The sequence below is a fragment of the Gouania willdenowi genome, chromosome 15 (genome assembly GCF_900634775.1).
Source record: "Gouania willdenowi chromosome 15, fGouWil2.1, whole genome shotgun sequence".
Taxonomy (NCBI): Eukaryota; Metazoa; Chordata; class Actinopteri; order Blenniiformes; family Gobiesocidae; genus Gouania; species Gouania willdenowi.
The window spans coordinates 1,686,001-1,712,985 of NC_041058.1; the positions used below are offsets into that span (position 1 = coordinate 1,686,001).

Genomic DNA, 26,985 nt, shown 5'->3' on the forward strand with positions numbered 1-26,985 from the left:
TGTTTTGAGTCATTTTTGTGTATTTCTTTTGTCGTTTTGTGTATTTTTTTCTTTTTTGTAATGTCATTGTGTGTTATTGGAGTGATTTTGTCTATTTCTGTAAAACTCTTGTTTATTTTTCTGTAATTTTGTGATCATTTTTTGTATTTTTCTCTTACTTTGTGCGTCTACTTTTGGGGGCAGCTCAAAATGAGACAAAGGGCCTTATGTGGCTCCTGGGCACCAGATGAACATGTCTGGGTTGGTTGAGCAGTTTTTAACTAATATTAATGATTCTTCTTGTAATAAAGTGAGTTAAATAATGTGATATTCAACCTGTGGTTCACTCAGTGTTTGTAGATGTTTCCTAAAGACAGATCAGCTGATTTAAGATGAAGTAAAGTCTAAAGTGAAGGTCCGCGAGAGGCTGAGGGAGGTTCTGAGGCGTGTCTAATGTCTGATGATGAAACCTGATCAATCTTTAACTCCCTCTGACTGTTTTCCTGCTGGGTGCGTCTCACACTTCTTATTTCAGTTTTTAATGGAGATCTACGGCCAAACTCTGCTGGTTTCCATTTGTGTGAGACAGACAACCTGTGGAATAACACAACGGCCTCAACATGACACCCTGGGAACCATCGCTCTGTGTGTGTGTGTGTGTGTGTGTGTGTGTGTGTTACTAAACTCTCATATAATGAAGACGTCACCAATAGACAAATATAAAGAAAATAGGTATTTGTAAAATGATTAAAGTGACTTTAATTTCTCATTATTTATGATTCTTTGCTTTTATTCCTTCCTTCATCATAAAGAAAGATAAAGATGGAAAAAGATGTCCTAAAAAATAAGGAAAAGTTCAGGAAAAGATGAAAGAAGAAAGAACAAAAAGGACAACAACAGAACAAAATACACAAAATGACCATAAATATATATATATATATATATATATTTATGATAAAGAACAACAAAACTACAGAAACACACAAAAGAAAAACAAAAGTAGACATAATATTAAAATGGACAAAAGTAGATCAACACAACACATTTTAGTGTCACCGTGGCAACAGTGTCTGCCGTATTCTATGGTATAGTTTCTTATTTGATGGTGTCTGTTATTCTGAGTGTAGTTTACATGTTCTCACCTCACGGCTCTGATCACAGCTTTGAGAGCAGCTGATAAATCCTCCATAGTGACGTCACAGTGACAGCCGCGCTCGTCCACAGAGTCCTCAGTGCTCATCCCTCCATCCACTGACACACACACGCACACGCACACGCACACGCACACGCACACACACACACACGCACACACACACACGCACACACACACACGAGGCAGTCAAACAATCATTTCAAAGATACACTTTGTTTCATCTCATTTGATGTGTTTTTTCTTCCTGTTTTGTTTTTTGCACATTGATGTGGTCATTATGTGTAATTCTAGTTTCCTTTTATGACTTTTAGTGTAAATCTGTGTGTTTTATATGTGTCTGCATCTTTTTGTGACTTTACAGTTTGTGTAATCTCAAATGTCTTTCTGTCTGACTGGTGTCATTAATATCATTTTGTGTTTGATGTGTCATCATTTGTATCTCTAGAGTCATTTCCTCGTCTTTTTGGGATCTTTGGGCATCATCTTAGTGTCTTTATTGTGTTGTTTTGTGTGTTTTATGTGTGTACCTTTCCTGCGTCTGCTTCTTTTTGTGACTTTACAGTTTGTTTTTGTGGTATTTTATGTGTCTCTGATGTCTTTCTGTTGTGTGTACTCATTTGGTTTCGTTTTGTGTGTTTTAATCTCACTGCACTTTTACACAGAGCATCTAAGAAAGAGCTGATTGTGATGGAAGTTAAAGTAAACTAGTCAGTACTTAAGGGCACCTGAGGGGGCGGAGCTTCAGAGGAATGAAACAGTGTGCTGTGTTTGCAGGTTCTCACCGTCTGACACGGCGGTGCGAGTCTGGCTCTTGAGCCTCAGCGAAGGCCTGAAGCGCGTTCGGTCGTTGAAGCTCCAGCTCTTCTGGACTTTGGCCGGACTAGCCCCACCTCCTCCCCCCATCAGCTCGGCCCCGCCCACCACCTCACTAGCGGGGGAGCAGCGCTGGCGCTCGCTGACTGACATCTGTCTGTTCTTCATGCTCTGACCACGAGGGCTCGCCATCCTCACACGCTCCTTAAAACTCAGCTTCTGACTGAAGGGGGAGGAGCCACACTCACAGGTGGGAGGAGTCACAAGGAGGAGGAGGAAGGAGGAGGGAGGACAGAAACAAAGGAAGAGGAAGTCAACACAGTCACAGTTTTAATAAAACAGCTGAGTTTTTAATAAAACCCTCAAAAAGAATTTCAGATTTTAGATTTTAAAAAGTCAGAAGTTTAATAATAATATTATAAACAATAATACATCTTAATATGTTTTAAAACTACTTTAATAGTTACTCAAGCAAATGTTCTCTTCTTGTTTATTGACTTATTATTGATTACTTAATGATTAACTGAACTAAAAGGACGTCTCAGGTCCTCCAAAGGTCGACGGAAACGGACAAATCTGCATCGTCTCACATTCCCAGCATGCATTGCTTCAACACATCTCATCACACATTTCAGTCACAGATTCCTCCAGGGATGAATCTCTTATTAAAGACTTTTCTGTCTGTCCTTTGGTGTCATTTAGTGAACTATTCATGTCATTTTGTCTAATTGGAGTCATTTTGGTGTTATAAGTGTTCTTTTTGTATCTCTTTAGTGTCTTATTCTGTCTTTTAGGTGTATTGTTCGTCTTTTTGATGAGATTTTGTCTTTTTATAATCATTGTATGTATTAAAAGTGTCCATTTGTGTCATTTTTGTGTTAATTTTCAGACTTTTTTGTGTATTTGCTGTATATTTTGCTTTTGGGGAGTCTTTTTTAATCAATTTTGTGTAATTTTATGGATTCTAGGTGTCCATTTGTGTAGTTTTTGTGGGGTTTTTTGTTTATTTTGTGTTTTTGGTGTAATTTTGTGTCTTTTTGCTGCCTTATTTGGTCTTTCTGGTGTCATTCTATGTGATGCAGGAATCATGCAGCATGGACACAGATATGTTCGTTACACGGTGCATCAGTGTTTCAATAGTCCAGCCTCATGAGAAGCCATGATCTGTGTTGGTTGGCGTGTTTTAGGAGCCAATAGAAAGTGAAAGCATCATCAGGCTGGACTGATCAGTGGTTAGTGAGTCTGTCATTCCCACAGGCTGCAGGAAGCTGCTCTACCTCCGACACTTGTGGGAATACCTTCTGAAGAACCTTCCGGTTCTTAGAGCCTTACTGGAAGGAGAGGAGGGTCAGAGGGTCAGAGGAGATCTATTGATCTGTTTTATTTCATCATTTTTAATATTTATTATTAACGTCAATAACAATCTGCTCCATTGTTCATTCATCCTCATCAATTATAACAGATGAGATTCTATATCTATACATCTATCTGTCTATCCTCATCCATAAATTATTCATCACTATTTCTATTGATCCCTATCAATAGTATTTAACTATCATCTATTTCTATTGTCTACCCTTATTCATGGTATACATCTCTATTGTCTATTTCTGCCCAATTCATAATAAATGTCTATCTGTATCTCTAGTATCTATATTATCGTCTATTATCTATAGCACTACTATCTCTAGTATCAAATTAAATCTCTAGTATCTATTTAAATCTCTCTAATCTCTATCTGTAGTATCTATATTTAAATCTCTACAATGTATATATTTTGCATTTATTTAGATCTCTACAATCTCTACCTCTATTGTCCATTTAAATCTATCTTAATCTCTACAATCTATATCTCTAGTATTTTTCCAAATGTTTAATCTGTGTGTCTAGTATCTATATCTCTAATATCTAACATTAATTCCATCATTACTTGTGTATCTCTAGTAACTATCTATGAAATCAGGCTGTATCGTAGGAACACACGCACACACACACACACACACACACACACAAACACACACGGTGTTTATGACTGTGTGTTTACGAGCTCTAAACACAGTCAGTTAAAACCAAACCAACTCTTTCCTCTGCAGGAGGAAAAAAAGACGGCGTCGTCGTTAAAGTCAGATAATTATCATCCGACAAAGTGCCGCGATTTAACTTTCAAAGTAAAACGTCACCAGCTTTTATTTGCACGGGGCGGACGGTGAGTGGAAGCAACAGAGGCTGATTTAAGAGACGCAGAAACACATTTGTTTGGTTTGTTTTACGACTCGTGTGTGTCTGTGTGTGGTAGTGTCAATTTAAATCACTAAAGAAGAAGTAAAAAATATACAATCTTTACTCCTGACTCCATGTTTGACGACTCATAGGAAAGACTGAGTCATGGTACAGACATGTCAGTAGTCGTATTAGTCTGTATCCAGTCCATTTGTCAGTTTTTGGTCTTTTTTTAAATGTCTTTAGTCTGTTTTTGATCCTTCTAGTCTGTTCTCAAGGCTGACAATAGTTGTATTAGTCTGAATTCAGACCATTTTGTTTGTTTTAAGGTTATTTTAGTCTGTTTATTGTTCGGTTTTATTTGGTTTTACTCCTTTATGTCAGTTTTTGCTTGTATTTAGTCTGTTTTAGGCTCTTTTGGTAAGATTATTTAACTTTTTAGTACAAATCAGCACAACATTTAATGGTGTATAATTATTTGCGGTAGAAAAAAAATAATAATGCAGGCATAAACATGGTACAGATACATTACAGACTCCAGGTTTCACACAAAGCTGAAGCTCTGTCTTTAGGAAAGAGACAAACCGCAGCGCAAAGAGGGAGAGATTTTAATCAACGGTGGAAAAATGAAGTGGAAATTTGACATTTTGAAAAATGGAAAGAAGATTGGAGGCGTTGGGTCTGAGGCAGAGCCTCAATCTGAGAGGAGCTCCTTTAGCGCCGCATACGTTTCCTCAGCCTCAATTGAAAACAATTCAAAGCAAAAAGTAGCAGTGGTGGTGGTGGTGATAAGAGGCGAGGCCGCGCTCTCACACTGTGTGACTGATGGAGGACAAATATTCAGCCACTCTGCGTTCTCTCAATCAAAACAAACCAGACGCTTCATCGTTCAGCTGTGCACGATATCAGACGTGCACTTTACTCCTCATATTACATTTGCTCTGCTGCAATAATAACAAAAAGAAAATCACAGATCTCTGAAAAATCTACAGATTTTACAACAAAAAATGTTAAACAGCTTCCTCATTTAAGTGCTGAGTCATGGTTTAAACCTGTGTCTTATTGCTGAGTCATGGTTTAAACCTGTGTCTTATTGCTGAGTCATGATTTAATGAGTGAAACTTGGCATGATTTAAGCACTAAAACTTTTTGTGGGGTTTATAGCTCAGTCGTAGTTTGAGCCCGTGCATTACTGCTGAGTCATGGTTTAGACAGTACATTCTTTTTTTCCCCGAGTCGTGGTACAAACCTGTAGGAGGCGTCGCCCTGTTCTTTCCTTGGTTGGTGAGTGAGGAGCAGAGAAGGAGACAAAGAAGGAGACGTTAGACTAAAAACACAGAGCGACTAATGAAGCTCATGCAGATCAGAGCAGGCGGAGGAAGAGGAGGAGTCAGGATGATGAAGGAGGAAGAGTAAAGCACGGCGCTGATGTCGCTTGCTAAAAAACGCTGACCTCATCGTTACTCTTTCAATCTTAGCTTATACTTAAAAACAAATCGGTTTGATCAAATTATTTTTCTTCTTGAGCGTTGATCACTGGAAAACATTTAGCATTAGCATTACTATTAGCATTAGCGGTGTAACGTCACATTAGATAATCATGTTCATTATCCATTTGGTCTGTTTTTATCTGTAATTTTTCTTTTGTTTTTTATTCTCTCCTGTTTATAGTGTTTTAGGATCTTTTTAGATACTTTTTAATTCATTTGTAAGTTTTTATTTACTCTGTTTTCTGTCCTTTGTCTTTTTTATTCTGATTTTTGTTCTAGTTCATTTTCTAATCTGATATTGGTCAAATTTGTCTGTATTTTCTTCTTTTTGTCCTATTTTAAGGTCATTTTAGTCTATATAAGGCTTTTATTTGGAGTTATTTATTTATTTGGTCCTTTTTTCACTCTGGTTTTGACTTTGTTTTTATTTTTAGTTCATTTTAGTCTTTAAAATAAATCCTTTTTATTCCTTTTTTGGTCTTTTTAAATTTGTCTTTAGTCCTTTGAGTGAGTTTTTGATCTTTTTTAGTCTATTTTTGGTTCTTTTTAATCTGTTTTAGTCCTTTTAGTCAGTTTTTGTTCCTTTTCAGTCTGTTTTGATCCTTCAATTCTATTCTCAAGTCTGACAATAGTTATATTAGTCTGTATTCAGTCAATTTTGTTTTAATGCTATTTTAGTCTGTTTTGTTTGGTAGTAGTCCTTTAAGTCAGTTTTTTCTTTTATATATATATATATATATATATATATATATTTCTATTCTTTTAGTATTGGTCCCATTTTGTCCTTTTTGTCAGTTTTTAACATGTATTTAGTCTGTTTTTGGCATATTTCACTTGTTAGTGCACATTAGTGTAATATTTAATGAAAAACAATGTTATTATAAGTATGAGGCCACACTGATGCTAAACAGGTCGAATCAATAAAGATAATGTTCTGGTTGAAGTTATCATGCTTTACAAACATGCTATAAACACTGAAAGCGTCACTAATGGAAGCCAACGGAGCAGAGGAGGAAGGGGGCGGGGCTAAGCAGCAGCAGCGGTTAGGTGTGTGAGTCTGTCAGTGGTTACCTACTTGGTGGGACTGCAGGTATGCAACGCCTTCAAATGAGGCTTCCAGGTAGCAATGGAAACCGAGTTCTCATCAGCAGCGTAACTACGCCACACACACTAAACGTGCAGAGTGGAGAGGGTGGAGGACACAATGATCACATGATCGTAGAGGTTAGGTTAGTGGGTGTCGGTGATGAGCTTTAGTACAGAGACGCTCCCAACTGCTCCACGTTCAGGACCAAAAAACGTCCTTTAATGCCACGTCATCATTTATTATGACGAGAGAATAAAACATGGTCTAATGTTCAAACTGGAATATGATGACTAAGTGTTTGAAATCTTCTAAAATTACCTTTAAAATGGTTGGAAATGTCCTGGGACAAAAGAGTGAATTAAATTCAGAATTCAAGTGTTTGGAAAATCTACAAAAGGTGTAAAAATTATTGAAAAGTTGAAATAAAGAGCAAAAATGCATCTACTTTTTTTTTTTTTTTTTTTTTAAACTTTGAAATAAATAAAAATCATGGTGGTTTGAATTTATTTTAAAAAGGCTTAAAATTTAGTAATAATAATTGTTTAAAATGTACAGGAAAGAAATAATTAAACCTTTCTGATGAAGTGGTTTAAAATGACAAAAGAAATTTTATAAATGATGAAAAATGTTTTAAAATGGACTCAAAAAGTTTTAAAATGGGCTAAAACATTTACATGTACTTGAAACTGTTTTCACAATATAAAAAACTGGCCTAAAATGGACTTTAAGTCAAAATTATTCTTTTTTTAAAAAGCGGCAATAAGATTTATTTCAAACAGACTTAAACATATTTTCAAAAGTCTTACAATTTGCTCAAAAAGTCAACAACTGTACAGAGGTTTTTACTGGTTCCCTGGTAAAAAAAAATGGTTAAAATGTACGTATAAGGCTTAGAATTTACTAGAAAAGAAATGTATTAAAACTTTCTCATGAAGTGGATTAAAATGACTTAAATGAATTAAAATGTGATTAAAATGTACTTGTAATGATTTACAATATACAAAAAACTGACCTAAAATTAACTTTAAAATCTTTAAAATGTGATAACAAGGGTTTTAAAATGTAGTTTGAAAACAGGTTTGACATTTACTGGAAAAATGGGTATTTAAATTTAGTAAAAAAGCAGTGAGATTTATTTAAGATAAAAAGCTTAAAATGATTTTAAAGCTTTACAATTTAGTTTCTAAAAAACATAGGAAAAAAAGGCTTAAAATTTACAGAAAAGACTATCAAAATATTGTACTGGTCTAAAAATGTGACCCATTTTTGGGTCCTGACCCAGGAGTTGAGAACCTCTGGTTTAGTTGGTGATGGTGGGAGGGTGGGGGAGGGGTGGGTGATGGGGTGATGGAGGTGATACATGCCTGAGGGGGGAGAGGGAGCTTTGGTAGTGATGCCATGTGGCTCTGAGGTACGGGCGGGCGCCGTCAGTGGAATAAAGACGCCAAGCCGCCTGAGTGAGGGGGGAGACGCACACACAGGACACACACACACACACACACACACAGAGGTGAGGGGGGGGGGGTCAATGCTGGGTGAACTAGTAACCAGCTGGGCGCCATCCTGGAGGTCATCAGGTCCTAATGTGTTAATATGAACACAATCAGTGATGCAAACGTCTTTTAAAAATGTCTTTTTTTAAGATTCTGATCACATTTCGTAGAACGGCTCATCTTCATCTTCATCAGAGGAAGACACGCTCTCGTCTTCTTCAGGTCATCTTGGTCCTAGTCAGAGATCTAATCGTCTTCACTGGACGTGACTAGTATTGGTCTTCTTCAGTGGTAATGATAATAATAATAAACTATGGTTTACTCTTAGCTACTGTATTAAATGTTTTACTTTTAACTACAGTATTAAATGTTTTACTTTTAACTACTGTATTAAATGTTTTACTTTTAACTACAGTATTAAATGTTTTACTTTTAACTACAGTATTAAATGTTTTACTTTTAACTACTGTATTAAATGTTTTACCTTTAGCTACAGTATTAAATATACCTGTAGTTGAGGCTGATTGGTTGCTTTAACATCTTCTATCCTGACTTCCTGTCTGATCCTCCAAAGTGGTGCCAGCGTTTGTTACGAGAACAAAAACAGGAACAAGAATTACCACCGCCTGCTGAACGCCGTCGCTCCGTTTGACTTTGTTTATTTTGGGTTCAGAGCAGACGATGGTAATTCTTACACAAACAGGGAGTTGATGAGATGGAGGGAGTGAAACACGATGTTATCCACATCCAACACATCCAACACAACAACAACAACAACAACAACAACAACAACAACAACAACAACAACAACGCTGCCTTGACAGCTCCTCTCACCTGTGGGGAAACGTTAGAAATTTGGCACATCAAACACACTTTTGGACATGTTAAAAATTATTCTGAAATTTAAACAGTATTACTTAATCTGTGTGTCTCCGTATGTGTGTGTGTGTGTGTGTGTGTGTGTGTTACCTGAATGAGACTAGCTGCTGGGTTTCTCCTTTTTTCAAAGTGTTTCTGTCGATGCTGCTCCTGTACTTTTAGAGCGAAACCAGAGCCCAGGATTCCCTGCATGATAATAATACACACACACACACACACACACACACACACACACACACACACACACAACACACACACCACACACAACACACACACACACACACACACACACACACACACACACACACACGCACACACACACGCACACACACACGCACACACACGCACACACACGCACGCAAACACACGCACACACACACGCAAACACACACGCACACAAGCACGCAAACGCATACGCACACATGAGCAATTAAAAACAAGATGGCCGATACTGATAAAACAACCTGATAATGTAGCCACGCCCCCTTTGCTCTTTGAAGTGAAACATGTAAGACTGGTCGCTACATGCTAAGCTAACCCAAACCTATGGTAACTGGTTGCTACGTGTTAAGCTAACCCAAATTTGTAAGACTGGTCGCTACATGCTAAGCTAACTCAAACATGTGGGGACAGTCGCTAAATGCTAAGCTAACCCAAACATGTGAGTATGGTTGCTACATGCTGAGCTAACCCAAAATGTTGGGACACGTCGCTACACGCTAAGCTAACCCAACATCTGGGGACTGGTTGCTATATGCTAAGATAACATTGGTTGCTATGTGCTAAGCTTAGCTAACCCAAACATGGGAGACTATGCGCTAAGTGCTAAGCTAACCCAAACATGTGACACAAAATGACTCCAAAACAAAGAAAATGACAAAAATACACAAGATGAGCACAAAACAAGTGGAGAAAAAAAACATCTTGAAGTCGGTTTGGGCAGTAGAAGTTTAAATTCTGTGTTTTGTGATGTGTAAAATATAAAAGAATGTTGTGCGTCCCTAAAAACAAAGACTGTAAGGGAGTGAGTGAGTGTGTGTGTTGGACTCACAGCAGGTAGAGCAAAGAACGAAATCCCCAACAAAGCAAAGCAGGCTGATAATAAACGTCCGGTCCACGTCTGAGGCGTCATATCACCGTAGCCGATGGTCGTCAGTGTGATCTGAGGCATGTGTTCAAAAATAGTCAGGTTAAAAAAAAGAAACTTAATGGACAAATAATATGAATAAATCACAAAAAATGGTAATAAAATGTATTTGGTTGAGGATACTGAGGTGCGTTCTCACCGTTCCCCACCACAGAGCATCTGCGTACGTAGCAAACTCTTTATTGAACTCTTTCTCCACCAAATAAACCAGGAAAGAAGAGAAAATGAGCACCAGAAAACCGATATACCAGGCAGTGACCAGCTCCTGCAGGACGAGCACACACAACACACACACACAGCGGGAGGAGAACACACTGGTTATCTTTATGGTTCTTCAGGTCTGCAGCAGTGATTAAAGACAACAGATCATTCATTGCAAGCTACTAATACTGTGATCATATCAGAAAAGTGATCAATGTGTCACAAACAATCACAAAATGACATGATCACCAGTCAAACCATAACACCAACAGTTTCACCTTACTGTGTGTGTTACTGTGTGTGCATTACTGTGTGCGTTACTGTGTGTGCATTACTGTGTGCGTTACTGTGTGTGCATTACTGTGTGTGCGTTACTGTGTGTGCGTTACTGTGTGTGCATTACTGTGTGTGCATTACTGTGTGCATTACTGTGCGTGTTACTGTGTGTGTTACTGTGTGCGCGTTACTGTGTGTGCGTTACTGTGTGCGTTACTGTGTGTGCGTTACTGTGTGTGCATTACTGTGTGTGCATTACTGTGTGTGCATTACTGTGTGTGTTACTGTGTGTGTTACTGTGTGTGCGTTACTGTGTGCGTTACTGTGTGTGCGTTACTGTGTGTGCGTTACTGTGTGTGTTACTGTGTGCGCGTTACTGTGTGCGCGTTACTGTGTGTGCGTTACTGTGTGTGCATTACTGTGTGCGTTACTGTGTGTGCATTACTGTGTGTGCATTACTGTGTGCATTACTGTGTGTGCGTTACTGTGTGTGTTACTGTGTGTGCGTTACTGTGTGCGTTACTGTGTGTGCGTTACTGTGTGTGTTACTGTGTGTGCAATACTGTGTGCATTACTGTGTGTGTTACTGTGTGCGCGTTACTGTGTGTGCGTTACTGTGTATGCGTTACTGTGTGTGTTACTGTGTGTGCGTTACTGTGTGCGCGTTACTGTGTGTGTTACTGTGTGTATTACTGTGTGTGTTACTGTGTGAATTACTGTGTGTGTGTTACTGTGTGTGCGTTACTGTGTGCGTTACTGTGTGCGTTACTGTGTGTGCGTTACTGTGTGTGCGTTACTGTGTGCGTTACTGTGTGCGTTACTGTGTGTGTTACTGTGTATTACTGTGTGTGTTACTGTGTGAATTACTGTGTGTGTGTTACTGTGTGTGTTACTGTGTGCGTTACTGTGTGTGCAATACTGTGTGCATTACTGTGTGTGTTACTGTGTGTGCGTTACTGTGTGTGCGTTACTGTGTGTGTTACTGTGTGTGCGTTACTGTGTGCGCGTTACTGTGTGTGTTACTGTGTATTACTGTGTGTGTTACTGTGTGTGTTACTGTGTGCGTTACTGTGTGTGCGTTACTGTGTGTGCGTTACTGTGTGTGCGTGTGTTTGCGTGCGTGTGTGTGCGTTACTGTGTGCGTTACTGTGTGCGTTACTGTGTGTGCGTTACTGTGTGCGTTACTGTGTGCTTACTGTGTGCGTTACTGTGTGCGTTACTGTGTGCTTTACTGTGTGTGTGTTACTCTGTGCGTTACTGTGTGCGTTACTGTGTGTGCGTTACTGTGTGTGTGTTACTGTGTGCGTTACTGTGTGTGCGTTACTGTGTGTGCGTTACTGTGTGCGTTACTGTGTGTGCGTTACTGTGTGCGTTACTGTGTGCGTTACTGTGTGCGTTACTGTGTGTGCGTTACTGTGTGTGCGTTACTGTGTGCGTTACTGTGTGCGTTACTGTGTGCGTTACTGTGTGCGTTACTGTGTGTGCGTTACTGTGTGTGTGTTACTGTGTGCGTTACTGTGTGCGTTACTGTGTGCGTTACTGTGTGCGTTACTGTGTGTTACTGTGTGCGTGACTGTGTGTGCGTTACTGTGTCATTACTGTGTGCGTTACTGTGTGCGTTACTGTGTGTGTCATCTTGCTGTGTGCGTTACTGTGTGCGTTACACCTTGCTGTGTGCGTTACTGTGTGTGTGTCACCTTGCTGTGTGCGTTACTGTGTGTGTGTCACCTTGCTGTGTGCGTACACCACTGATCCAAGTAGTTTCCAGGTCCCTCCACGTCGGTCCATTCTCACCATGCGGAGGATCTGCAGGAAACGGAGGCTACGCAGCGCTGAGGTGGCAAAGATGTTTCCTTGACTACCAGCGGAAACCACGGCAACCGACGCGATGAGCACGATGATGTCTGCAGAGGTCACACAGTTACACAACGGTACACAACATTGTAACAAAAAAGGCTCAATTACACTTTGAAGTCAGCCCTTACTTTTCTCAGCATTTAATATAAACCTTGAAACATTGAATCTCTGTGTCTGTAACTTTACCAACCACGAGACTTTGATGTTTGCTGAGTCATCTTAAGTCATGAGCTCTAATGAGGTTTGTCTATTGATCTGTTTGAATGGAGATCAACAATCCTGATTAATGGGAGCGTCTTTAATTTCCCTACAGACTGTTGTGTCAAATAATAATGTTTTAGTGGCCCTTTGAGAACACACAGAGCCTTTAAAACCAATAACCACAACACATACCAACACACAAATAAGTCACTTCTTTAACATTCTTCATAATTAATACAGGTGACATGACGCGTGGCAGTACAAAGATTAAACAAATAAATACAAATTTGAAAAAAAATATTTTTGGTGTGGTGAGTACAGATTAAAGTAAAAAGAGTTTAAACTTTGCGATACAATAGGATGAAATAAAATAAAATAAAATACATTAATAAACAGACTTATCAGCAGTTTTTTTTTTTAATGTCACGGATGTAAAAACCTACCGATGATGCAAAAAGGTTTCCGGGCGAAGCGAAGGCGTCCCTGCCATCCTCGGTAACGACAGCAGCATCCTGCGCTCCAGATCCTGATGATGTACTCCAGACCAAACACAACGATCATCACAAACTCCTGCACACACGCACACGCGTTTATTTGTTTGGGTTTTTTTTTTTTTTTTAAATTTTTTACATCAGAATCGGTTTTATTAACAGGTATAGTTCACATAATACCAGAACTTTATTTTGGCGGGTTGGTGGAGACAATAAATGTAGGGACAAAGATTAACAACATAAAAGTTATTCACAAAGGAACAAGAAAAAAAAGAACACTATCACATCATTCTGACATTGTAGTGGGATTGAAATCAGTGTGTGTGTGTGTGTGTGTGTGTGTGTGTGTGTGTGTGTGTGTGTGTGTGTGTGTGTGTGTGTGTGTGTGTGTGTGTGTGTGTGTGTGTCCTACCACAATCAGCAGACAGTGTGAGGAGAACTCCTGGTGAGCTGGGATGGTTGAAAACACTGAGAGGATGAGACACCCAAACACCAGGATGAACCTGTACAAAGGAAGGAAAATGTATTTGTATCGTGCATTTCACACACATACATGATTAAACAATTAACAGCTTAAAAACCAATACGAACATTAAAATCTGCAGTAAAAACATGTCATGCTGACTTTAGCTCTGCTGCAGTTTGTTCCACTTCTAAGCAGCATAACAACTAAAAGCAGTCATTGATCAACTTGATCAGAGCTGTTTCTGTGCTGTGATCAGAACCAAAGCAATGACTGAAATGTATCAAACACTCTGTTACAGATACAGTAGATAGAGATTCTTTATTCATCCCGCTGTGAGGAAATCTACTGACGTCAGCTCAATAAAACGTGCAATAAAAAAGACAACAGAAGGCAACGCACAGAAAAACCCGAAAGACACCCGAAAAATAGTGCAATGGAGATAAAACGTAATAAACAATAGAATAATAGAAGCTATACATCAATAGAACAAGACATAGTCATCAACATCTCCCACCATATTGGTTCTCATTATAACTCACAACCTTTTCCTAAATGTCCTAAATCTAAGAACTTATGTAGATGTATACAGAAGAAAATATTATCACATCAGAATATAAAATTATAACTATCTTAACGCTTTCTAAGTAAAGCTGTCCTCTTTGAGGATACCTGGAACAGAGTAAATGGACTAAATGGTAAATGGACATGATTTATATAGAGCTTTATCACCACTGAAACAGTCTCAAAGCTCTTTACATATCAGCTCATTCACACAATCACTCTCACATTCACACACCAGTGGGACAGGACTGACATACAAGGCACTAGTCGACCACTGGGAGCAACTTAGGGTTCAGTGTCTTGCCCAAGGACACTTCAACACATAGTCAGGTACTGGGATCAAACCCCCAACCTCTCGATCAGAAGACGACCCTCTACCACCTGAACCACGGTCGTAAAACACACAAAAAAGAAAAAAAGCAATAACTGGGGAAAATAATTGCGTGCTTCTCAATTTCAAACTCCATCAAGCAGGTATTAATATTAATACCCTGAAGCCTCACATCTAGTTTGGTTATCATATCTTAAACAGTTTCTGAGAAAAGCTGTCCTCACTCAGACAGACATACTGTACGGAGCTCAAACCTATGTCCTCCTTCCACTTTAGGGCGGGGATAATAATAGAAAACAAATAAAAGATACATATATATATATATATATATATATATATATATTTACAGACAGTACAAGGCCTCAGACTGTTTTATTGTACAGTCGTACAGCGGTGGGAATGAATGACCTGCGGTAGTGTTCAGTTCTACACTGTGGGTGTTTGAGTCGATCACTGAAGGTTAAGAAAAAACAATCAGTGTTGTCTTTTTTTTTAAAACAGAGGTTTCACACACACACGCACACACACACTTTATATTGCTTAGAACAGTGGTTCTCAACCTTTTTTGGCTCATTTTGCTCAGAATTCTATGAAACAACAACAACAACTACAGAGGACAATGATGGAATGAAGAAGTGATAACACACATTTTAAATGATTTAATTTTGTAAATAAGTGGAAAGAAACCATATTTAATGTCTCCTGAATGGATTCATTTCTATATTTATCATTTCCTGTCACTCCCTCCTGATGCAGGACCAACACTGACTGACTATGTTCTGATCAAGATCATTTCTATCATCATTTTTTGTGTTTTTGTTGTAATATTCAGTGTGATTATCATTTTTCAACAAAAAATAAACATTATAAAAGTCCATATTTGCAATGCTTTCATTTGTTAGTTTTCCACTCTCTCTCTCTTACGTATCCCCTGTAGTGCCATCGCGTACCCACATTTTAGAACCACTGGTTTAGAAGGTCCATACATAATCAAATCAATAAAGATTCTATAGATATCCATGTGTACATCAATCATATGGAGTTCACAGACGAGGATTTCATGATTAATGTTAATGAGACAGAAACAGTGAGAGTGAGTTTGACATTCAGACTTATTCAGAAAGTGATGAAAAATGCATGAAAATCTTGTTTCAGTGATCGATCACAGCTCAGAAACCACATGAATGTGTCTGACAAACTGAATGTGTTTGCATGACTAATGGAGACGATGGAAAACTTTATAGTGATTAGAGGAGGAAGTTCTTCCTGGTTCTGATCCAACTTCACAGGAAGTTCTGAGTGAAGGCGCAGAGAGGAACATAGACAGAAAATATAGAGTTGTACCAACCACTAGTGTTGTGTTCAACACCACACTATCCGAGACCAAGACTTGCCCGAGACCAGAATGCACCGAGACCGAGTCGAGTCCAAGACCATAAACATTTCTTTTTCAATTAAAAAAATATATAAATAAATAAAATTATGACAAGGTTCGACAGTTAAATAACATTCTTTAGTTTCTTTTTAATACAAAAAATTAACTAAAATATTAAAACTACTACTGCTACTGATAAATTCACAATTATTCTACATATTTGAAAACAAGATTTTTATGTCAGCTGAATGTACAGCAAGTGTTTAAAAGCATTTCTGCCAATAAATAATGATTATTGATTCTGATTCTTTCAGTTGTTCAGGTTTAACAGGTCACAGATTTCACAAGATAATTTTTTAGTTTGAAAAAGCCTTTACACAGGTTATTTTATTAATTCACTTAGTTGATATAGTTTAATTTGGTTACTGTAATATTACTAGGATATTCAATTAACAAAGGTTTCCAACTGTAACTGTAAAAGTGAAACTTTCTGAAATAAAACTACAAACAAGTTGTCATCAGTGTAAAAAACATAGAGCTACAGGTAGATGTGAAACTAAATAAAACAAACTCAAACCCTGGATCAGTCATGTGACTAATTAATCAATAGTTCAAGTTGAGAATTATTATTATTATTCTGGATACAGTGGAAACAGAAACTATAAAAAATAATTATATTGTGAACCTGTTTATATTGTGAGAACATATTATATACATAAATGTAATTGGAGTCTAAAGACACAAAAAACACCACTTTATGAATAAAATAGACTAATATAAGACCTCTTTACAGTTATTTGACTCATTCTGCGCTTGTGCAACACTGCGGCGATGACGCGCTGGTGACGACATAATCCAAGATGGCGGCGGCCTGGACTACAGCCTATGATATGTAATAAAAGCCTTAAAAGACATGGATATAATGAAAAGAGTGGATGGACAGAGACATAAACATGTAGACACACACGGACACACATAAACTTATTAAACACACACAGACCTCAGTAAACACGGTAAACGGAACAGGCTGGACCGGACGGCTGGCACTAGGACCCAGAGGCGGAGTAAGTGCGTCCCCTATCCAGCTTTCACAGGCTGTAATATCATCAGTTTATTATTTTACCAGTTGTTAGAGCTACTGTCTTTACCAGGGAGATAATATTTATTACTGGTGATTGTTTTCTGGAGTTTTACTGGGATTTTTACCGGTGATTAGTTCATATCTCCCTTGTGCTCCGTGATCCAAACTGACACCGTAGCCACACACACACACACACACACACACACACACACACACACACACACACACACACACACTTACACACACACACACACACACACACACACACGAGAGTGTCACACACGTCACTCAGTCACATTAAGGAAGGTCGTGGTCATTATACAGGGTGGATTAAATAATGAATAAAGGATTGTTTTATCCCGTTCTTCTCACATTATAAAAAAGTTCAAAAAAAGCAGGAATTAGTGCTGGTCTCTAACGGTCTTGACGGAAAATCCCGAGTTCGAGACAAGACCGAGTCAAAATGAGTCCAAGACGAGACCAAGACCTTTAAAATTTCGTCTCGAGACCAAGACCGGTCTCGACTCCCACAACACTACCAACCACAATGTGTGTAACGTATACAATAATGCACAAATGATTAGTAACATAATTGATAATGTTGAAGACAAAAATGTGCGTCGACGCGTCGTTTAATGTTGTGAATTCATGATAAAATCTTTCTGCTTCATTTTTGCTGCAGTACCATACATGAACTGCTGGGGGCAGTGCTGCTTAAATAAAATCTCAATAACGCAGCTTTGAAAGGAAGACGATGGTCACATGACTGGAGCACCAAAAAAGAACAACAAATGAATTCATATTGAATTTGTACAGTCACTGTGTTTTATGGCACTTAAAATAATTGTATATTGTGCACATTACATTAAGAATTTTATTTTTTTTAATTATTTGGGAAAACTGTAATGAAAACTTTCGATGAATACATAAGTTACTTTGTGTTCACTGCATGGAAAGTTTAATTAGCACGTTTTCCTTTCATGTCCACACGAACAAACTTTAAAAATATTATCAATGATAAAATCAAAAACATTAACGCAGGATGTTTTTATCGTCTTCAAACACAAACGTTCCCACTGGAAAATAATGTGTAGGTCTCCTGATCCTCATGAAAACGTGAACAAGATGAACTTTGATTTATTAAATGTGAACAGATGTAAACATGGACAGATGGTAGAGTGTGTGTGTGTGTGTGTGTGTGTGTGTGTGTGTGTGTGCGTGCGTGCTGATTGAATCCACCCACACATTCCATCTGTGCTGCCTTCTCACTTCTAGGGTTACAAGTTTGAACTCAAGGCAGAAACTGACATTCATCCATCATAGTTTTAAATCAGTTGATTTTGCTTGTGATTCAAAGTGATGGCCAATAATGATGATACCAACATAGCCACGCCCTTTGCACTTTGACCCTGCTCAGCCAGCACTGCTACATGCTAAGCTAACCCAAACATGTGGGACTAGTTGCTACATGCTAAGCTAACCCAAACATGTGGGACTAGTTGCTACAAGCTAAGCTAACTCAAACATGTGGGACTAGTTGCTACAAGCTAAGCTAACTCAAACATGTGGGACTAGTTGCTACAAGCTAAGCTAACTCAAACATGTGGGACTAGTTGCTACATGCTAAGCTAACCCAAACATATAAGACTGGTTGCTATGTGCTAAGGCTAACCCAAATATGTGGGACTGGTTGCTACATGCTAAGCTAACCCAAACTTGTAAGACTGGTCACTACATGCTAAGCTAACCCAAACATGTGAGACAGTCGCTAAATGCAAAGCTAATCAAAAATTGTAAGACTGGTTGCTACATGCTAAGCTAACCCAAACATGTGGTACTAGCTGCTACGTGCAAAACCATCTCTGTAGATTAAAATGTTTCTGCATTTTTTTCAGTAAAACCAACAAAGCATCCATCAAATGACGACGTGTGAGATAAACTGTGATGTTATGCTAAGGTCAGCATATCAAACTATTCCACGTTTTCCATAAAACCACATCAGAGATGTTTCTTTATCTGAACTCATGAACAGAGACTGATGGAGAGTTAAAAAGCTTAAAAAGAAACAGAAACAGGAGGAAAGGCTCAGAAACATTGAGGAGAGGTGATGGCGATCTGGTTTATGTCACTCAAACACACACTAACACACACTAACACATTCAAACACACTCAAACACACTCAAACACACACTAACACACACAAACACACACTTCCCACAGCCCTCAGTCACAGCCTAAATATTAGTTCAGACCAGTTCCCATAAACCATCTTCATCGTCATCCATTCACTTCAACACTTTCACTCTTTTCTGCTCTCTTTACTTTGTCTTTATAGAGTATATATCTACTGTATATATACATTTATATAAATCTACTTTGAACTAAAGGGAAGATGATTCCACAAACGTGATTGTATCTGATCTGAGTAGAGTTTTTTTGAGTCATTTCGAATATTTTTCTATAATTTTTGTAGATGTTTTTGAGTAATGAGGTATATTTCTGATGTGTATTTCTGTCATTTAGATCATTCATTTTGGGGGTCCTACAAAATTAGACTGCGGGCCATATGTGGCCCCCGAGCCGCCAGTTTCCTATTGCTAATGTAGATGTATGGTGATAAATAATGGAATAACACACGCACGCACGCACGTATATATACGTGTATAAAGAATAGATCTGTTCCTATCTTTTGTTTCAGACATAAATAATAGATCTGTTCCTGTCCTTTGCCACAGATGTATAGAGAATAGATCTGTTTCTTCCAATGATGGAAACTTAAAGGTGTTTTTTTTTTCTATAGGGAATAGGGATGAAACGATTCACTCAACTCATGATACGATTTGATTCACGATACTGGGTTCACGATACGATTCTCTCACGATTTATTTTACAAAATGGGACTGTATATAAATGATGACTGAAAAATACTGTACTATATTCCTTTTATTTTTCATTGTCAAAAGAATCCCTTGATAAACTATTCAAAACAATGCAATTTAACTAAAAATAAATCTTGAATGAAATAAATAAAGGAATAATACAAATGAAGAAGAAGCCTATTAATTTAAATTCTGGTTCTATAGTAAACAATGCAAAACTGCATAATAGTTCTTTTTCTTTTTAAAAGTGCAACTGAAAATGTATTTTGTGCCTTAAAAATTGCAATGAGTCATTGCACTGTATTTACGTCAGATATTTGTTTGGACCAGCAGAGGGAGCTGGTAACCCAGTGGTCAGTTGGCATGCAGATATTCTAGCAGTGAAGAAGAGATGCTATGCTAGCAGACAGAGCTAATAGAAAAACTGTGACTTTTACAAATATTCACGTAATATTACAGATATTATTTCAGTGCTAAAGGGGTAAGGAATCATTTATGAACATGTTTAAGAGTAGAAGGCGGCAAGAAAGAAAGTAGTAGCAGATTCCGCCTCCCACCAACACTTCTGGACAAGAGAAGGATAAATATAAAGCGCCCTCTGCTGTTTAAAAAAAGTACTGCCATTCAATTTTCACAGTATCGATGTGAACCGTGATACCTATGAATCGATTTTTAACTGCCTTACGATTAATCGTTACATCCCTAATAGGAAATGTTTTTTGTGTTGTCTTGGGTGTTTTTCCTCAGTTTTTGTGTGTGAGTTGTTTTGTGTATTGTTTCTTGATTTTGGTGTTTCTGGATTCATTTTGAGGTGATTTTTGTGTTTTCATTTTGTTTGTTTCTATAGTCGTTTCTGTCTTTTTGTCATCCATTTCCATAATATAACTTGATTGTGTTGTCACAGCAGTAGTTTCTTATTCACATTTAAAGAATGAGAATGCTGACGTGATTTTTCATCGCTCTCCTTTTTAAATACTGTATGTAAAGCTTTTCTTCTTGGCATCTCATTTTTGTCCTGTTCATTTTTCTTGGTTTTCGCATTTGGAATAAAAACATAAATCAATCAAATATTAATTGTTCTCACTGCCTCATGGTTATGTTTTAGGAAAAGTTGTCCTTGTGTGTGGCTCCATGCTCTCCACTGTGACATAAAAACAACTGTGTGTGTGTGTGTGTGTGTGTGTTAGGAGGAATGTAGGCCAGTTAAAATAGGAAGGCGTATCCCTTACAGAGCCACGCCTCAGTTATTACACACTGAGTGGGAAAGGATGGATCCTCCACAGCCGCACATACACACACGCACTGACAGGCACGCGCTCGCTCACACACACACACGCACACACGCACACACGCACACACGCACACACCTAATGATGAGTAATGACCTGAATGAATGATGTGACTCGTTGACACCAGATATCTCTCGTCTGTTTATTCATTCTCTCCATTCCTTTAAATTAGTTCAGATTTAAGGACCACATGCAGTCAAAAGTAAACACACAATACGACAATATAAAAAAATACATAAAAATACACAAAATAGTGAACAAAAATACACAAAAAGGTGAACAAAAAAGTAAACAAAAATACACAAAAGATGAACAAAAATATACAAAACTGATCCCAAAACACCCGAGATGACTACAAATAAAAAACTGAAAATGACGACTCAACACACAAAAGAACAAAAACAAACTGAATGACCGAGAGATGTAATAACTCAAAATAATACATAAAACGACAACAAAAATAGACAAAAATTATAGAAAAACTCACAAAACAACGCTAAACTTAGCGAAACATGTGGGACTGGTCGCTACGTGCTAAGCTAACCCAATTATGTGGGACTAGTTGCTGGGGTGCTAAGCTATCCCACACATGTGCGTTTAGTTGCTAACTGCTAAGCTAACTCAGACATGTGGGACTAGTCGCTACGTGCTAGGCTAACTTAAACATGTGGGTTTATCGCTACATGCTAAGCTAACTCAGACAAGTGGGACTAGTCGCTACATGCTAGGCTAACTTAAACATGTGGGTTTATGCTAAGATAATCCAGACATGGGGGAACAGTCGCTACATGCGACGCTAACCCAAAAATATTGGATTGGTTGCTATGTGCTAAGGTTAAGTTTTCAAACTAAAAAAAAAAACAACAAACATGACATTGAAAAAGATTTCAAGAGGAAAAAATATTAAAATTTTGGAAGGAATATGAAACGGCCCTCAGAGATACCCATGACAGATGCCGAGTTGACGTGTACTGCAGTTTAAATCAAATTGCAACAGGAATATGATTATAACATAAATACTTTCAGTAAATGTCATTAGAATCATCTTCATAATAAAAGCACAGGAGAGGTTTGGACCCCCCTGTTGTGCAGCTGTGCTTTAAAGTAAATTAGACTAAATAGGCTTTAAAGCCACCAAAGCTGTTCCTAATGGTGTCAAAGCCGTGGTTACAGCCCAGTGAGGCTTTTGTGAAGCCGTGGAAACACTGTCCGTCTTTAGACGTGTTGCCATGGAAAAGAAAGAGTACAGGAGCACCGACGCACAATCACGTTTAGTTAAAAGGAGCCGAGAACAGAAATCCTGTGATATATTAGGAGCTATCAGTCACATCAGTGCTGCAGACGCTCCACAGGGGGTCCTCTCACCCCCTCTGAGACTCATGGTGTCATGCCCTCTACCTCTGGCATCTCCTGAATTGGTCCGTTGGCACCATCTGGTGGTCTCCATTCATCACTGTCCGGACTACTCACCTCTGATCATCAGGATTGCTTCCAGCTGCGGCGGGGAGTGGTCTCCCCACCTGCAAGTATTCACACCACTACTTAAGACATCGGCAGACCACAAACCAACGCCAAACCATAAACAGTGTTCACTTTGACCCTCTCTGCCGCTGGGATCTCTCCTGCCTCCTTCCCACCTGCAACTACCATCACCTCTGAAATCCCTCAGCTCACTCCACCCTTCAGCTGGTTCTTCCCCACTCCTGTGCCAGGCTCCGTCGTTTCTTCCGTGTTGGCTGCAGCTCGAGCGTCTCCGTGTTCCTGCCCATTTGGGGTTCAGAGGTTTTCTTTGTTAGTTTAGCCCATTCTGAGTTTATGCCTTTAGACCTAGGATTTTGTTTGTTCGTCAGTAGTTTCCTGATCGTTTTTATTTAATCTTAGTATTGGGTCTCCCTCAGTTTGCTCAGCACTTCTTTAGTTTCTCCACCACCCCACTTAGGGCGCGGGTAGGTTTTCTGTTATATTCTGTTTATGGAATAAATCATTTAATTGTATCTGTGCCTCCTGTTGTGTTGTCTGCGCTTGAGCCTCAGTTCAGTCCTGTGACAGTATGGTTTGGCCATAATGAGCTCAGCAGACCGCACTACAGATGAGGCCTCAGCCGCTCATCATGCTGTAGTTAGTCATGAAGCGATTCTAGGCCGGCATGAGGAGCTACTCAAGACTCTCGTGTCTAGCGTTAAAGCTCTAATCAGCCAAATGTCTCACCTGACTGGTCAGCAGTCCGTGTTAGCATCTTCACTAGCTGCGTCAGGTTGCCAGCCTACCCCCATTAATGCCCCCGAGACGACGGTTGTAGGTTCTCCCTCTGCTCTGGCCACAGTAGGCCGTGAACCCACGGTTCCGGTTCCTGAGCGCTATGCTGGAGATCTCGGCTCGTGCCAGGCCTTCCTGACTCAGGTTTCACTCGTCTTTGAGTTACAACCGACTTCCTACGCGTCCGATAGGGCTAAAATCGCATATCTAATTGGCCTTCTACGAGGGCCTGCACGGGACTGGGGAACAGCTGTGTGGGAGAAACAGGGGGAGATCTGCACCTCCTACTCCCGCTTCTCTGCAGACATGAGGCGCGTCTTCGATCACCCAGTTCGGGGGCGAGACGCTGGAGATCGCCTCATGGCCCTGAGGCAGGGGGTCCGCAGTGTTGCAGAGTACTCCGTGGAGTTCCAGGCCCTTGCAGCTACTAGTGGGTTCAACGATCCGGCCCTCCAGAGGTCATTCTATGGGGGACTGTCCGAGGCTCTGAAAGATGAACTCGCCACCAAGGAGGAGGTGGGCAGCCTGGAGGCCCTAATCTCCCTCGCCATCCGGCTTGACAATCGCTTGAGGGAGAGGCGCAGAGAGCGCTCACACTGGAGGGACTCTGCACCCTCCCGCCGACTGAGTCCCACTCTCCAGCCTGCTACGCCCACACCGTGCCCTGAGGCTGCCTCCGAGGTCATGGAGGCACTTCATTGCTTCCTGCCCCAAGGGACCAGCAAAAAAGAGGGCTCACTCGTGACAGGGAGTCTACGAGTGAGTCGGACTGCTTCCACCTCCCCTCATCTGCTACAGCTACCCGCTACACTCAGCTACCAGAACCACTCACTTTCTGTGACCGTGCTGGTGGATTCTGGGGCCGAGGAGAACTTCCTGGACTCGGCCCTCGCCAGGCAGCTCCACATCCCGTCAATGCCACTGGATTCTCCCGTAGAGGCCCGTTCTCTCAACGGCCTCCCCCTGGCCACGATCCGCCGGAAGACAGTTCCTGTTACCCTCCGGTTAGCAGGTAATCATCACGAAACACTAACTTTTCACTTGCTGGAGCATTCTCGCCCACAGTTGGTGCTGGGGCACCCCTGGTTGATTAAACATAACCCCTCTATTGACTGGTGCGGCAGCCAGGTTAAGTCCTGGAGTACTGGGTGTCATGCTAACTGTCTCCGTTCAGCCCCATCCCCTGCTCCTGTAAATCCCAGGCCAGACCCTCGGCCTCCAGACCTGTCCGGCGTTCCTGAGGTTTACCATGACCTAGTTCCAGTCTTCAGTAAGGAGGATGCCCTATCCTTGCCTCCTCACCGGCCCTACGACTGTGCCATTGAGCTCCTGCCTGGAGCCACCTTGCCCTCTGGCCGTCTGTACAACCTCTCTAAACCCGAGCAGGCTGCCATGGAGACATACATCAGGGACGCCCTGGCAGCAGGTATCATTCGGCCCTCCACTTCTCCGGTAGGTGCGGGATTCTTTTTTGTGAATAAGAAGGACGGGTCCCTGCGACCCTGTATTGACTTTCGGGGCCTAAATAATATAACCGTGAAGAACAAGTACCCTCTACCTCTGATAAACTCTGCCTTCACCCTTCTCCACGGGGCCAAAGTGTTCTCCAAACTAGACCTGAGAAATGCTTATCATTTAGTGAGAATAAGAGAGGGAGATGAGTGGAAGACGGGTTTTAATACCCCCCTGGGACACTTTGAGTACTTAGTAATGCCCTTTGGCCTCACGAATGCTCCCGCCGTCTTCCAGAACCTGGTTAACGATGTGCTCCGGGATATGATCAACCGCTTTGTGTTTGTCTACATAGACGATATCCTGATTTATTCCAGAGACCAGGAGGAACACGTCCGCCATGTCCGCTTGGTTTTGGAGCGCCTGTGGAAGAACCGCCTTTTTGCTAAAGCGGAGAAGTGTGAGTTTCACATTACTACTGTATCTTTCTTGGGTTTTGTCATCTCCCCAGGACGTGTGATGATGGACCCGGCCAAGCTATCGGCTGTCTCCGAGTGGCCCCAGCCAGAGACCCGGAAACAGTTACAGCGTTTTTTGGGCTTCGCTAACTTTTACCGCCGCTTCATCCGTGATTATAGTAGGGTGGCAGCCCCTCTCACAGCCCTGACCTCCACCTCAATTCCCTTCCAGTGGACCCCCAAGGCCGAGCAAGCATTCCAGTCCCTCAAGGTACGCTTTACCTCTGCTCCTATCCTTGTTCAGCCAGATCCCCACCTTCAGTTTGTGGTCGAGGTGGATGCATCTGACTCCGGGGTTGGGGCCGTACTCTCCCAGAGGACCCCATCTGACCAAAAGCTGCATCCCTGTGCCTTCTTCTCTCGCCGCCTGACCCCAGCAGAACGGAACTACGATGTGGGGAACCGGGAACTGCTGGCGGTCAAGCTCGCTCTAGAGGAGTGGCGTCACTGGCTGGAGGGGGCAGAGCACCCATTCATTGTCTGGACAGACCATAAGAACTTGGAGTACATTCGGTCAGCCAGGAGATTGAACTCTCGGCAGGCCCGCTGGGCGCTGTTTTTTGGTCGCTTCCAGTTTTCCCTCACGTATCGCCCGGGGTCCCGTAACATCAAGCCGGATGCCCTGTCTCGTCAGTTCTCCTGCGACGAACCCTCTGGTGACCCGGAATCTATCCTTCCCCCTGCTCGTCTTGTCGCCTCTCTAACCTGGCAAGTGGAGGATCAGGTCCGTCAAGCACAGTCCCAACAGCCAATCCCAGGTAACTGCCCGCCTAATGTTCTCTATGTTCCTGAGTCTGTGCGTACCCAGGTGCTCCAGTGGGCTCATACCTCTCGCTTCGCCTGCCACCCTGGGGGCTTCCGGACCACAGCCATCCTTCGGCAGAGGTTTTGGTGGCCCTCTCTCGAAAGGGACACTCGGGACTTTGTCGCCACTTGCCCCACCTGCTCCCGGGGCAAGACCCCTTCCAGACCCAGCTCGGGTCTCCTTCAACCACTCCCGGTGCCCTCTCGGCCTTGGTCACACATCGCTGTGGATTTCGTCACGGGGCTACCCCCCTCTGGAGGTAACACGGTCATCCTCACCATTGTTGATCGTTTTTCCAAAGCAGCACACTTCGTCGCCCTTCCCAAACTCCCCTCAGCCAGGGAGACGGCATCCCTCCTAGTTGACCACGTCTTCCGGTTGCATGGGATACCAGCAGACATTGTCTCGGACCGTGGTCCACAGTTCATCTCCGGAGTCTGGAAGGCCTTCTGCGCTGCCCTGGGGGCCACCCTCAGTCTCACCTCGGGCTTTCACCCCCAGTCTAATGGCCAAGCGGAGCGGGCCAATCAGTCTCTGGAGACGTACCTCCGGTGTCTGGTCTCCTCCAACCCCACTGCCTGGGTTGAGCATCTGGCCTGGGTGGAGTATGCACACAATTCACAAATAAACTCTTCTCTGGGGATGTCTCCTTTTCAGTGCTCCCTCGGCTACCAACCTCCGTTGT

At 41.0% G+C, this 26,985-nt stretch overlaps 1 protein-coding gene across 8 annotated transcripts in view; it reads right to left on the bottom strand.

Moving 5' to 3' along the window:
* Positions 1-26,985, bottom strand: part of kcnq5a (potassium voltage-gated channel, KQT-like subfamily, member 5a) — a 68,354-nt gene that overhangs the window by 14,182 nt on the left and 27,187 nt on the right. For 3 of the 8 annotated variants that reach the window (XM_028468473.1, XM_028468469.1, XM_028468468.1), the window contains exons 2-12: positions 13,700-13,790; positions 13,240-13,366; positions 12,467-12,642; positions 10,401-10,526; positions 10,166-10,276; positions 9,205-9,300; positions 6,731-6,825; positions 5,415-5,441; positions 3,244-3,276; positions 1,915-2,168; positions 1,122-1,230 (exon numbers count right to left, since the gene is read on the bottom strand). In XM_028468473.1, the coding sequence (XP_028324274.1) occupies positions 1,122-1,230; positions 1,915-2,168; positions 3,244-3,276; positions 5,415-5,441; positions 6,731-6,825; positions 9,205-9,300; positions 10,166-10,276; positions 10,401-10,526; positions 12,467-12,642; positions 13,240-13,366; positions 13,700-13,790 (1,245 nt within the window). Of the gene's footprint in view, positions 1-1,121; positions 1,231-1,914; positions 2,169-3,243; positions 3,277-5,414; positions 5,442-6,730; positions 6,826-8,106; positions 8,196-9,204; positions 9,301-10,165; positions 10,277-10,400; positions 10,527-12,466; positions 12,643-13,239; positions 13,367-13,699; positions 13,791-26,985 lie in introns of all 8 variants that reach the window. The other 5 variants (XM_028468476.1, XM_028468470.1, XM_028468475.1 and 2 more) reach the window with 3 other exon arrangements.